This window comes from Fusarium mangiferae (assembly GCF_900044065.1).
Source record: "Fusarium mangiferae strain MRC7560 genome assembly, contig: FMAN_scaffold012, whole genome shotgun sequence".
NCBI classification, from domain to species: Eukaryota; Fungi; Ascomycota; class Sordariomycetes; order Hypocreales; family Nectriaceae; genus Fusarium; species Fusarium mangiferae.
The window spans coordinates 1277017-1290837 of NW_024573932.1; the positions used below are offsets into that span (position 1 = coordinate 1277017).

The 13821-nt window shown below is 47.7% G+C and overlaps 5 protein-coding genes across 5 annotated transcripts; 2 read left to right on the plus strand and 3 right to left on the minus strand.

Moving 5' to 3' along the window:
* Window positions 1-3: 3 nt before the first annotated feature.
* On the minus strand, window positions 4-1708 carry FMAN_08173 (uncharacterized protein; the record flags this gene model as incomplete). Its single annotated transcript, XM_041821617.1, has 5 exons — window positions 4-117; window positions 164-647; window positions 691-816; window positions 869-1412; window positions 1462-1708. The coding sequence occupies 5 exons, from the start codon at window positions 1706-1708 to the stop codon at window positions 4-6; spliced, it is 1515 nt and encodes a 504-aa protein (XP_041687379.1).
* A 675-nt stretch (window positions 1709-2383) lies between these two features.
* On the plus strand, window positions 2384-3895 carry FMAN_08174 (uncharacterized protein; the record flags this gene model as incomplete). Its single annotated transcript, XM_041821618.1, has 10 exons — window positions 2384-2515; window positions 2568-2606; window positions 2653-2746; window positions 2792-2817; window positions 2865-2883; window positions 2930-3081; window positions 3127-3164; window positions 3214-3614; window positions 3660-3816; window positions 3862-3895. 10 exons carry the CDS (start codon window positions 2384-2386, stop codon window positions 3893-3895), a joined length of 1092 nt encoding a protein of 363 aa, XP_041687380.1.
* Window positions 3896-4233: 338 nt separating this feature from the next.
* FMAN_08175 (uncharacterized protein) lies at window positions 4234-8633 on the minus strand (the record flags this gene model as incomplete). The annotated part of the gene is made up of 9 exons (XM_041821619.1): window positions 4234-6553; window positions 6606-6880; window positions 6934-7219; window positions 7280-7304; window positions 7361-7552; window positions 7602-7886; window positions 7967-8165; window positions 8214-8264; window positions 8316-8633. 9 exons carry the CDS (start codon window positions 8631-8633, stop codon window positions 4234-4236), a joined length of 3951 nt encoding a protein of 1316 aa, XP_041687381.1.
* Window positions 8634-9091: 458 nt separating this feature from the next.
* FMAN_08176 (uncharacterized protein) lies at window positions 9092-9906 on the minus strand (the record flags this gene model as incomplete). Its single annotated transcript, XM_041821620.1, has 3 exons — window positions 9092-9230; window positions 9283-9618; window positions 9674-9906. 3 exons carry the CDS (start codon window positions 9904-9906, stop codon window positions 9092-9094), a joined length of 708 nt encoding a protein of 235 aa, XP_041687382.1.
* Window positions 9907-11105: 1199 nt separating this feature from the next.
* On the plus strand, window positions 11106-12001 carry FMAN_08177 (uncharacterized protein; the record flags this gene model as incomplete). Its single annotated transcript, XM_041821621.1, has 2 exons — window positions 11106-11304; window positions 11355-12001. The coding sequence occupies 2 exons, from the start codon at window positions 11106-11108 to the stop codon at window positions 11999-12001; spliced, it is 846 nt and encodes a 281-aa protein (XP_041687383.1).
* Window positions 12002-13821: the final 1820 nt, after the last annotated feature.

Here is a 13821-nt window from a genome sequence, read left to right on the forward strand (position 1 = left end):
ATTTCATTCCCTGCGGTGAACGCGAACCATAAGCTCAGACTGTGAGAAAATACCACAATTAAACACAGTCCAAGGCTTGGTAGGATCACAAATCGTAAAGTCAAACCGTCTCAGCAACTACACAAAGTTAGCCTCATCCCTCCCTCATCATCAGAATACTTACCTCAACATAGACCTTGTTCAGTTCCATCAAAGCAACCGGTCTTCCCAAACACTGCCATCTTCCATAACTAAAGATCAACTCCAGCGCACTCTCCATCTCCCTCAACTTCTCACCCTTGCTCTCTAGCCATCTCTCCGGCCGAAACTCTCCAGCGTCAGAACCCCAGATATCCTCACGGCGGAATATTCCCCACGCGCAGTATCCGATTTTAGTACCGCCGGGTATGAATTTCCCTTTCCAGGTGTCGCCTTGGGGAGGGACTTGTTTGGACATAAGACCTGCGACGGGAGGGAATATGCGCAGGCCTTCTTTTATGACGGCTTGGAGATAGGGAAGATCACGGCCGATTGAGTCAGGGATTATGGGTTCTGAGAAGTGGGTTTTTGAGATTTCGGAGCGGAGGGTGGAGTATACGAGGGGATTGGTGATGATATGAAGCATGGTTGAGCGAATGGCTGTAGCTGTTGTATCCGAGCCCGCGACACTGCCATCATTAGCCAAGACACCAATTGACTCGAAGCACTTACATCTGCAACAGAATCTCCGACTCTGCTTCTTTCTGTGTGAGGCCATGAGCGACAAAAGACCCAAGCATGTCTTTCTGAACCTTTTTATCCGGTCCAAATCGCTCAGCCGTGACCTGTTTCGCAATTCTTCAATCCGTCAGCACTTTCACCCAAGTCAATTAAACATCATCATACTCACCCCATCAACTTTCCAAACCCAAGCCTATCCTTCTCCGACGGCAAAAGGCTTTTGAACAGCGGCGAACTCAAGACCTTGACCAGCCACGGAATCACCGTTGTCACCATGACAGCTGGCAGCGTCTCCTCCGTGATCTGGATATACTTGTACACATCCGAATCCGTCTCCAAAAATCCAAATGGTTCACCAAACGCCAGGTCCGAGATGACATCTAGAGTGAAAAACTGCGCGCGCCGACCAAAATCAACGGGTTTTTTCTCATCGGCGTATTTTCCCAACAAGTCCATGAAGGAGAGTATGTTCCTGTCGATCTTGGGTTCGAGATTCTCTACTTCGCGACCGCCGTAGCCAGCTGACATCTTGGAGCGCAGCTTGAAATGCTCGTCCTCGTCGCGCCACGAGAGAATGTTGTTGTTGCCGGGATCGAAGCGCATGCCGTCGTACCAATCTGATCGGCGATATTCGGTTCGTACATTCAGGATATGGCGCATTAATTCTGGGTCGTCGGTGAGAAGATCGTTGGGTCCGACTCGAGCGATTGAGCCTGTTAAGATTGTTAGTTTGCGACAGATGCGATCACTGGATAAGTGTACCGTATTGTTTTGTGACCTCCCAAAAGTCGAGGTATGCTCTTCCACCACCGACTTTCTTGATCAACCACCATTTTGAGAGGGCTGCTAGGCGAGGGCCTTTAAATTCGCGCAGGCGGTTGTACTGTCGCCATGTTGAGAGGGCGGACCAGAGTGTCAGGAAGACCAGAAGCAGCCCTGCGATTGCGATCGATGGACGAACATCACCAGCCATTTCGCGCATATGGCCCAGAAAAGAATCTGCAGCCATGATGGCGCTGCCAAGAACAATCTTCAACAATTACCGGTGCTTATATCGCTAAGCGTTGAAGCTGTTGGTTCGCGCGAACAGTTTGGATCAGGGACCAGCGGGCCGAACCCGTGGGGACTTGGCTTTACAAAAAGAAACAATTCTACAGGCTCAAGGGGATCATTAATGTTCCCTTCCTTTCACTAGCATATGGTCGTGCATTACATCCAATTGCATCCATCCCCTCGGCAAGACAGCGAATGCAAACGAAGCTCTCTTGTGTTCCAGCCCCTCTACTGCACACTAAACTCAGCGCTAGACCTTCTAGACCACTAAACCCACCCTCTATCGTGCTAGTTTACACGCCATCGACCGCGGAACCGGGAACTTGATCGCTGGAATCGGAGAGAGGGCATCGTTTTAGGGTCGATGATCCGACGATCAAGGTGTACCATTGCCCTGAAGGAGAAATAAACCGCAGTCAGTCGAGAAAGTGACTTGTAACATGCCAGCCACAAGCCACGTCAGTTGTGTTTACTGGCTCTGCGCCCGCGACGTTTTATTTCATTAACGAGGCGCGGCTCGGTACGTTATCTTGTTTATTCAGATGAGGGGCTAATCGCGATATTTTTCGTTCACCATTAACATACGTCTCTATACCGAATTGCAACTTGCCGCGCACAACATAGTGGAAACATGACGACCGATACAGAGGCTGAAAAGCAGGCGGGCGATGATGCTAGGGATTTCAAGACCACCGTGACCACTTCCGTGACAGAAGCAGAGAGACATGCGCCCACGACTGATGAGAGCGCGCTGCAAGCCGAGGTTCGCGATTGAGACTTTTGAGGGGTGGTTCAATTGAATTAACGAGATTTAGAGTGAGCAGGACTTTCCTGACAACGATTCAGCGATAGGGGTAGGGAATATTCAGGACTGTTTGTGGCGTGAGCTGATGTTTGCAGGATGATGCTGCGAGCAGTACAGCGTCAATCAATTCGAGCATCATGGCCTATCGCACCGAGAACGGACGAACATACCACGCTTTCAGAGAGTCCAGTACGTGGCCCTCGCTCAGGTGAAGCATCATACTAATTATCATAGTCAATTATGTACTCCCGAATGACTCGGTATGAAGCCACATGTCTGCCAATTCATCACTAACGTAACTCTTCAGTCTGAGCAAGAACGTTTAGGTGAGTGAGTTACACGGGTATTATGAGCATGAACTGATTGGGGTAGATCTGCAACATCATTTGTTCACGCTCACTCTTGGCGGAAAGCTTTTTCTCAGCCCGATTGGAGATATCAAGCATTTGAGCCGCGTTCTTGATGCAGGAACCGGTACTGGCGTCTGGGCGATTGACTTTGCCGACGCCCATCCCGAAACTGAAGTACAACACCTCATCTCACGTTTCACATCAATACTAACATTCTAGGTCATCGGCATCGATCTCAGCCCCATCCAACCAAATTTGTACGCGTACAATCTTCAAAGTCCAGCTCATTCTCACTGATAAACACAGCCTCCCCACAAATCTCCAATTCCAAGTCGACGACCTCGAAGACGAATGGACCTTCTCCTACAACTTCGACTTCGTCTTCGCCCGCATGATGACCGGCTCAATCGGCGACTTTCCCAAATTCTTCGCCCAATCCTTTAACGCGCTGAGTCCCGGCGGCTGGGTTGAATGTCAAGACATAACATTCCCCGCACAATGCGACGACGACACTCTCAAAAAGGATTCCTACATCGAGCAGTGGTCCAGTCTCATGATCGAAGCGACGAACAAATTCGGTCGCACGGCGGAGAGTGCGAAATTTTATAAGCAGCAGATGATAGATGCAGGGTTTGTGAATGTTACCGAGGTGGTGTACAAGTGGCCTTCTAATAAATGGCCCGCTGATCCTTATTACAAGGAACTTGGTATGTTTTTTTTGTCACTGGGGGAGAGTTGAGCTGACGATTTAGGGTTTTGGTGTAATCATAATATTGCGGGTGAGCTGTCGGGTCTTTCTATGGTGCTCTTTACGAAAGGGCTGGGGTGGAGTCCTGAAGAGGTAGAGGTGTTTTTGGCAAAGGTTAGGACTGATATGAAGGATAGACGCATTCACGCTTGGTGGCCTATGTAAGTGATCCTCAGGCTTGTGAAGAATAAGTACTGACTACTTAGACATGTTGTGTATGGCCAAAAGCCGGAGGCTTAGGTTTGTGGCCAGTTTAATGATTGAAAATGATTTCTCTTGTTCCACAATTTCACATAAAATCGCAGTTTCTAGCATATTTCATACTGACATAGAAGAGAAAGACATAGCAAAGCGTATTGTACATATCCCAACCTTGGTGGATCTGTCGACTTGACCTTGCCCGGCATGGTATGTGTAAACTGCTGGTCAAGGTTGGTATACCAACAATTAAAAGGTGAATGGTTTGATCATTAATACATGTGGCCAGAGGCTCATATTCGCCTACGGCTACTGTTAACTAGCTAATTCCTATCAGAATTGCTCAGCACGATAATATAGTCCTCAGTTGGCCATATACCTCAACCCTCCGAGGGCTGAAGCATACTAGCAACAAACCCGTGCTGTTCTTCCATAGCCCAATCATATGGTGTCTTTCCCAGATGATCCTTTTTCTTGGCATCAGCCCCCATTTCCAACAACAAGTGAGTCGAAGCCATACAACCATTCTTCGCAACCCAATGTAAAGCTGTCCGTCCACAATAGTCGACCGAGTTGACATCTGCCCCCTTCCTGATAAGATATTCCAGAGCCTTAAACCTCTCATTTTTTGCTGCTAAGAGCACAGGAGTCCATCCGTGTACTCTAGCGTCTATATCAGCGCCTCCAGCTACTAGGGCGGCGACAACATCGGCGTGTCCATTGCGGGCTGCGATTTGGAGAGCTGTTTTACCATGCTTTTCTCGCTGGTTGGGATTTGCTCCGCTCTCCAGGAGAAGACTAGCAAGATCGGCGCGTCCTTGTTCGGCTGCCTGTGTGAGGGCAGTACTTTCACCAATCGGATCCTGAGCGTCAATGTCGGCGCCGCTTTCTATCAACGAGACGATTCTCTCCTTGTACCCGCTGTTAACGGCTGTACGAAGACCCGTCACAACTATGCTTCCATGTGATTTGTTTGAGGCCATTTCTTCGAGTATGTTGCGGCGGTCCTGGCCTGATAGTTCTGACCGAAGCTTATCCAAGATCTCCGGTGCATTATCCACTCGGCTCGCCAGTAACTCGATCAAGTTGTCGTGACCTCTTACCACGGCAGCATGTAGTGGGGTCCACTCATCATCATCTTGAGCATTGGCATCGGCCCCAGCATGTAAGAGTTGAGCCACTATAGGTCCGTGGCCCTGCATCACTGCCATATGTAAAGGGGTGACACCGTGAGAATCTGGTGCATCGGGGTCTCCTCCATATTCGAGTAAGGCACTTGTTGAATTGGGGAATCCAGCTTGGGCACTCCAATGCAAAGGTGACTGATTGGTGTCGTTCACGCAGTTCGAATCTGCTCCGTTACTAAGAAGCAGGCGTGTGATTCCCTCGTATGGGATCGCCCAATGCAACGGCGTGTTCTCAAAGCAATCTCGTGAGTTAGGATTCGCACCATTCTTCAAAAGAACCGAGGCCGCTTGCTCATGACCTCCAGGGACAGCCCAATGCAGCGCAGGACTTTCTTGCTCATCGACGGCATCTATTTCGGCACCTAGACGCAGAAGAAGATCCACGGTCCCGACACTCCCCGCTTCAGCAGCCAAGATCAGCGCTTTGTTTGTCTGCGAGTTGTCTGACACGACTTGAGCATACTGATCAAGGAGCATCAAAACCATGTTGTCGTGCCTATTAATCACAGCCCAGTGAAGAGCCGTCCAACATTCGTTATCCTCAATCGTCGAATCGGCACCGTTCGCGATAAGGAGTTCCATCACCTCACCGTGGCCATTCCTGGCGGCCCAAAGCATGGCAGTTTCACCTCGCTCGTTCATCAAATCTGTGTCGGCGCCTCGGAGGAGAAAGGCTTGCACCATTTTTGCAAAACCACGGCGTGAGGCTAGATGAAGTGCAGACATGCCGTGGCTATCTTGGTGATCAATGCTAACTCCAGTCTCAAGAGCTGGCTCAAGAACATTATATAAGCCCCAATATGCAGCTGCATGAAGCGACGTAAATTCTTTTGGGAAGGCTTCATGCCAACCAGCGGTGCGATGTCGGGGGATGCACATAGCTTGCATTGAAGAAGCCAACCTTTTCTCATCTTCTAGGAAAACCATGATCTCCCCGACATCATCACCATCTTGGTCAGCCGCGAAGTGGTCCCCCCAATGGTGAGAGGCGTAGCCGAGGAGAGCATAATCACTCATTCGTTTATCCAGTTCTTGTTCAGCTTCGCAAGGGCCGGTACTGAAGACATCGAAAGACAAATAGGTCAGGCAAGTTCTTGCGAGTTGGGTTTCCGGTTCCAAGAATCGACCTTGACGCTTCGAAAAGTATTCATGGAGAGTTAGGTGGATGAGTCTCGCGTCGTCCGTGTTGTCGCCGATTTGGAGCAGGCCAGCCGTGACGGACAGAAGAATATGCCTTTCAGTAAACGCCAAGTCATCAAGCTCTGGGTCTCCGGGTTCAACACTCAACGCATGGAAAAGTTCCTCCGAAGTCAGTGGTCTCTTGGCATAGAATACGTATGAAAGTGCCTTCTTAGCCAATAGACTATCGCCCTCCTCAAGGTTCTCTATCCTCTGCCAAGCCGCGTCATAAAACTCTTCTAGTTTGCCAACCAGAGAATTCAGCGATGACCGAACTTGTCTGAGATTAGAGCGACCGCATAAATATTCGATCTGTAGGTGGGCCAGAAGGAACCTGTAGATAGCTGTCAGTGATTAAGAACAGCAGTCAGGGGAATCCGACTAACATCCCATCAGTCTTTTTGACCAGATTATTGATAATATCATTCCTGAGAGCTTTATCTCTGGCCAAGAATGAGCGCATTCTTGAGTTTGCTTTCATCTTGGCATCGAGATATGTCTCTACATCTGAAGACCGAGCTGCGATGGTGATTTGTGTGAGATTGTTAAAACTTTCGGTGAGGTCCAGGTTCATTCGAGAGGTTATCAGCAGATGTGCAGAGGCTTCCACATCCCTGGCCAATTGAAGGAACGCGTCTCTGTTTTCTTCAGGGCATTCATCCTAGATATTCAGGTCAATGCTGGTTTGAATAAGAATAGAGAAGACAGCGTTACCAGCGCATCAATGAGAATAAACGTCTTCCGGAAACGTTTGGACAAAGACCTGATAAGTGACATACGCTCTTCGTCGCTCGGTAGTGCTCTCTTTTCGAGATACTTGTCTCGAAAACTAATAATGTCGGGCGGTAGCTGACTACACGCTTCTACCATCTGCCTAATGACGCTGGCCCAAATGTTGGTCTCCGAAAGAGTGCGCTTGTCCTTATAATCGCAGTAAACGTAGGCTATTGCAACTTCGTCCTTCTTTGTGCTTTCTTCGAGGTAGTTGATGACGGTGGACCTATGAGAGTATGTAAGACAACCGTCTTCCTGCATTCATATCGATGAATGAGATACTGACATCATGACCGACTTTCCAGAGCCAGCTGTTAAGGGAATTAGCATCACTGGCAATCTCAAGCTCAAAAATGGGTCCTCATACGATTTCCTGCACACCATAGCATAGCGCTTTTCTCATCACTCTCAGAGAACCAGTTTTGGAATTCATCGGAGTCAAGTAACCATTTTCCAGTATCGCCATGGTGCTTTGAGAAAAGATTGCGCTGTTTGTCACAAAAGTCAAGACTCGAAAGCCATTTGATAAGGTTCTCCCGCTCAACAACTGCTTCGTGGGCTGGAAACTTCGATTAGCTTGGGACCTGAAACCACTGCCGAATGCTCACAGTCCAAATATCCGTTCATTCTGTTTGACCTCTCCGTCAAGTACTCCAGCTTGTGTTCAACACGCTCCGTCAGAGCCAAGTTCTCATTTATGCCAGTAGCAGCCGCTCGAGCATGAAACTTGCCCTGTTCCACTCCCAGTAGAATGCAATACTCGACAACTCCTCTCTCTCGTTCAACAGCCTTACGGAGGTTTTCGTAAGCCTCCTTCAGCTCAGAGTCCTCTCCGGATAGAAGAGCTTTAAGTGCCTTGACTGCCAAATTCATAAGCAAAGAGATACATACTTCTAAGCTGCTTCACAGCGATATAGACTCAGGCAGGCTTGCTGATGTAGAAATAGACGTGGAGAAGAGAGAAGCAACTCACCAATGCGTTTTGTCTTCAGGTATCTCGTACAGATAGCGCACAGAACTAGAGTCGATACCAGAACTTCGGTAAGTGCTGCTCGGAGTTCCGCAATTGCAGGAATCTTATGCTCTAACACGCTTAGACGCGTCAAATATGATCGCAAATCTTCAAAGAAGTTTTCGAGTTTGTCGTAGTCTGCAGAAACGCTTTTTGAGACCTAAAAAGTGATTAGAAATAAAATGGTCAAGGATCCCATGCCACTCACACTTATAAGATACCGCATAGCGGCAAATATGGCCTCCGTTGCCGGATACACCTAGCATCGCAATTAGCAACGCTATATATGGTAGGTAACAAGATGTCTTACCGTTTTTGTTGCGTTCACTACAATGTCCCCGATCAATTGAATAGGGGCCAGTGCCTCTTTGACAAGCGTCCTAAACTTGTCAATCTTGGAGCCATCATGGCGACGCCATTTAAACTTTTCTTCCTTATCCTCTATTGCTTCAAGAACTTGCTGCACATTAGTAGCGCGTTCTAAATCCACCTCTTTACCCGTGATCGCCTTATATCGATCAATAGCTCCTTGCCATAGCAGACTTATGTCCGAGACTTCTGGGTTATTCTGACTCGGCCTTGACGTAAGCCCACTGCTTTCGTCTCTGATATTTTGGGGGTCTTGCATGCTTTCGCTAGCCTTCTAGGAATTAACCATGGGCAGGGGGCGTGTGTCGTCTTAAATGAATAATCTGAAGCAGCACAAATGACATTTGTTGATGTGCGAATCTAAGCTCAACGTTATAAAACAAGATACCAGAAGTTGAAGTGTGAGGGGTTATAAATGATGGTGAAACGTCCAGTTCTGGGGATTTGAATACCTAATAATAGTCATATGATGAATGGCTGGGCGTCTTTTTCCAAGTGTCCAATCATGAGTGCTCTATATCCGCCGTGTTTTTCCATGCAACCCAGCATCGGTTGATGGTTGGGTAATTAGACGCTTGTACTCCGTACTCCACATTGCAAACAAATATTAAGGTATCTACAAACAGAGTTCTAAAATAGTTAAACAATTAATTAAGAAAATAGTTTATAATCCTGTATACATATTGTAAGGGAGGAAAAGACCCTTTAAATATTTACTTAACTCTTTAATTGTAGTGCATACATCTTCAATGGAAGTAGCTGCCGCTTGTTTACAATCGGGAACCCGCGTTGTTCATCAGATCTCACCAGCTTCATCCCTGCCCTGTCAAAAAGTTGCAGGAATTTTTCATCCTCTCTATTCATTCGTCAGTCCCCAAACCGCAGAAAGCTGGCAGGAAGAACCTTACCTTGTAACGCTACCGTCAAGCTCATCAAACTTGTCCTGGCCCCATGTGCTCAAATTCTCCTTGAATACAATGAGGCCATGTTCTTTTTGTAGCACAGTTTTGCACTTTTCAAGGAACTGCACCAGCTCCTCGTCGTTGAGATGCCCTATGCACCACTGGATCCAGATCAGGTCGTACACAGCTCCCTCGGTGGGTTCCCATTTCTCAAGACCAACATTGTGTATTTCTCCGACGCCAGGCTTGCTGCGTAGAGTTTCTGTGAATTTGGCCACGGGCTCGACGACGTCAACTTGATCCGCCAGCTTGAGAAGCAGTCCTTCTGTTATCCTGCCAATTCTACACAGTTCCCTGTCAGCAATTTTATCCTCAGACATCCCAGTCCAATACTCACCCTGCTCCACCCTCAAGAACTCGTGGCACTCTTTGTCTACCGCTCTTGATGCCAATTCCTAGCCTCGCCAAAAACGTGCGTGATCCTTGGAGATCAATGCGGGAAACGGAGGGCATGACAGCCAGAACGCCGCCAAGCATTCCGTTACTATCAGAAGCAACAGTCTCCCAGTATTCTTTGCATTTTTCTGCTTGTATCAAGCTATCGGGTTGTGAGTTTGCAGGGTTTGACATGATGAGAGAGCTGTGAATTGGTGTGCAGAAGAAGAAAATCCACCTCTAAATTTTGCCTGCATAAAACACTTGTGCTTAATTTTGCGCCACATGTGGCTTGCTCGTACGAGACGTCAGACAATGAATTTCTTCGTTATGGAAATTAGCCAGTAGTCTTTTGAAACTTGCAAGGACAATATAGCAATTCCAGATTCGATTCCTATGATTCATTTACGTTATCACTTGGTACAGTTAGATACTGTAACAGGTGTTGTTGGACAACAAAAACGCCACAGCAGTCGTGCAGGGTAGGTAGATACTCAAGACAACAAAAATTGATACTCTACGGCTGTGATCGAAATAGAGTGATCAATTGTACTCCGAGGGGCCTCATGGAGCGCCATTATATCTCAAGTTGAGGGAAAGTTGAACTTCGCTGTTTTCCCATTCAGTTAAGCTACGGAACATCGCTAACTTGCTGAAATGCAACATTCTTTGACAAATCTGCTAACGAACTCATAAATGCGATGAGAGGGCCACACAAAAAGCTTGTTTACAAACCCATAAAGTCTTCTTGAAACTCCTTCTTGGCCGAATAAGCGGTCTCTAATGCCTAGAAAAAGTGATCTCGGCATGGGAAGCCAAGTGCCGGCTTGGCAATACGCGATTCTTGGTATTGTTTTGTCAATAGAAGGCGTCGAGGCAGTGCACCTTGGCATCTTTTCTCTCTTTGACGTTTATTATTAAGGATATGTTCTCTACCATTGCAATTGTCAGAAGTAAAAAAAAAGGCCGTATTTTTAATATCCAAGACCAGCGGTTCTTCATCTATATAATTCGACCTATCCACTAATACAGAGCCCATTAACAATATTTTGCCCAGACTAGTCCACGTACGCATCGTCTGTGCACTCTTCTTGGCGAAGCAATTCAGAGCCGAAATCGCCGGATCCTAATCTCTTTTCTCTCAGCCCAGACAATTTTCGCTCCGAATAATAGTGGGTCTACCAGCACGTCATCCCGATGAAAGGAGTGACTCTTTTTTTCTTCTCTCCCTTCAAAATAACTTTTCGAGGCGTCGACTAAGAAAACATTTTCAATCTGCCAAAGACGCCATCACGCCCGCGGCCGTTGGATTAAAAAGAACTCCGTTATCGACGTTGAAAAGGACTTTTTTGAGAGGGAATACGTTTCGGCAACACTTCCGAATCTCGGCCAATATGCCCGACTCTGGTAGCGGTAGCGATAGCCCCGAAGCTGGGGTGAAGGGAGAGACGAAGAGCCCTGTGGCCAGCAGATTCACGACGGAGATTGATACGCGATGGGGTGATATTCTGCTGCTCATTTGTTTCTTCGTGGCCGGTCTCGTTGACAGCGCCGCGTTCAATATGTACGGCTGTTTCGTCAGTATGCAAACAGGTCAGTTCATGTCTCAATTGATATCTCAATCTCAATCTCACATCCTGCAGGAAACACAATCTTTGTTGGTCTAGGCGTCAGTCATCAGCCCGAAAACCTACCTGGAAAAGCGTGGTCTCGCTGTTTTCTCGCTATTGTCTGCTTCGCTTTTGGAGCTCTCTTCTTCTCCAGCTTCCACCGATTTTTCGGACCTCAGAAGCGCTGGGTCCTTATCACGTCATTCCTTATCCAGGCTCTTCTTACTGGTCTTGTCGCTATCCTCGCTACAACTGGTGCAGTCTATAATCATCCGCATGGTCGGGAAACAGTGCACGAGGATGGCTGGATTATCGAGAGAGTCCAGGATTCATTCCCAGCAACCGACTACGCCGCCATCATCATCCTCGCTTTCCAGAGCGCAGGCCAAATCGTCGCCAGCCGTGTCCTCAAGTACAACGCTATGCCGACTATTGTCCTGACAAGTCTGTACTGCGACATGATGAGCGATGCAAAGCTCTTCACTGCGCCTATCAATGACAATGCCGATCGAAACCGAAGAGCCACTGGAGCTGTGCTTCTCTTCGCTGGTGCTGTTTCTGGTGGTTTCCTGTCCAAGTCTTGGGTTGGATTTGCTGGAGCTCTTTGGATCGCTGCATTCCTCAAGTTGTGCATCACTTTCGCTTGGGTCTTCTGGAAGCCCAAGTCCTCCAACAAATAAACGAATGCAATCTGAGATGGACGAAAACAGGTCGCATTATGCTTTACGTCTGAGGGGGCACTTAGTTATTAGCGTTGATATCCAATGCCTAGATGTATTAGATGGTTAGAGATTTATAGAATTGAATAGAATAGTAATTAATCGGAGAATCTGATATCTTCCTTCGGAAATCGATCCTGGCTCACCGAGTCTCTGGCTATTTTTATGCTACTGGCTAACAGTTACGCTGCTGTTCATGTCTCTCTCTGTTGAGTCCTGGGTTGTATATAAAATTCCACATATTTTGCTTTCCAAGCGATGCTCAGGCACTTGATAAAATGGCCGAGAGTCGTCGCAATCAGTATGATTTCACCGAATCATAGAGACCTTCGGTTAACTTCCTTTCCGGACCACACGACCATGAAGCTCAACGTCACATTTTCAACACAAGATCCTTCGGGCTATGATACTGACGCCTCATCACCAAATCATGCCATACCAACATGAAAGCTATGTTTACGAAAGCGATGGAATGAGGCTGCATCAATATGCCAGTGCACAGCAGGCAGCCCTGGGTGCCATTGGAGCTACTGTCAATATCAATCAGGAAACACCGTATCAGCTGTCTCGGTTACTTGAGTGAGGCCTCATTTTTGAGAAGCGACGCTGACATGGTGTTCCGATCAGCCAATGAGTTTAATCCCTGGATCTGTAGGATTCTCAGCTCGTGACCAAAGAAGCAGCTGAATCAACGTTTCTCCAACCTCTCAGTTATCAATCTGCATTTTCAGGCTGTCAAGCGGCACAGCAGCGATGCTGACCCGATCACGTCTTACGTGGACAGCCATCCGACCTGTAGGATTCCGCCTTGCTTACGTATATACATGGTTTATTTGTTTTTACGAAACAACAGCCAATAAGAGCGATTGTACCTCGTGAGGCTCTGGAGACCGTCAGCAGTAAGCATGATATGATAAAACCTTCCTAATATGGAATACGGTGAACAATCAGCCCTTCGCTTTTGTTCCGGAGAATTGATTCCGAAACAGTAACCGTGAGCAGTCAGATTCGCGACTCCTGGTGTGATGGTTGTACTGCGTTGCACTTCAGACATCCTTTTCAAACCCCTTGTTTCTTGACTCTGCAGTGTAGTCAACAGATTGGCCAGACTCAATCAGGTGTGACACTGTGCTGGGAAAGTCATCAGGTTTGGCTTCACATGCGACGCGCAGCCTGCGGCATAGATAACAAGGCCCAGTTCCTCGCGTCCATCCATCTTGACCGTCGCTTCTCATCATTCAAGCTTTTCCGAGTGACAGCGATGATACTGAATTTCTCGGCGATATAGACAATATCTCCATCTGTCTATTGCCTTGTATTACACCCTGCGCAGCTGCCAGCAATCCCCCCCATACCCCATCAGCCAGCTTTTGCCCTTTCGACCAGACTCCACCCAAAACTCACAATGTGCGTCTGGATCATGAACACAAACCACTTTCTATGTGGCCACACAACCCTGACCCGCGCATTCTCGATGAAGACCGGCTGCTGGTTCACCTGTAACGTCATTACCGCCGAGGTTGTAGGCCAGGGCGTTCACAACTGGTCGAAGCCTTGCTCTTCTTGCATCTCGGCTGGGACTTACTGGAAGAGGGGAACTAGATGGTACCATAGAGCTTGATCTGTTAAGCCAAAAAGGCTCTTCTACAGATATCTGTCCTCGAGTCACCGGCGGCATTTGTTGCAGTGTTTGTTGTTTATCATGGTCGCGAGAGAGAATGGCCTCCTGTGCTGTTATCTCGTGGTAGCCTTGGGAGTTTCGTTAGGCAGAGCGTGTATAT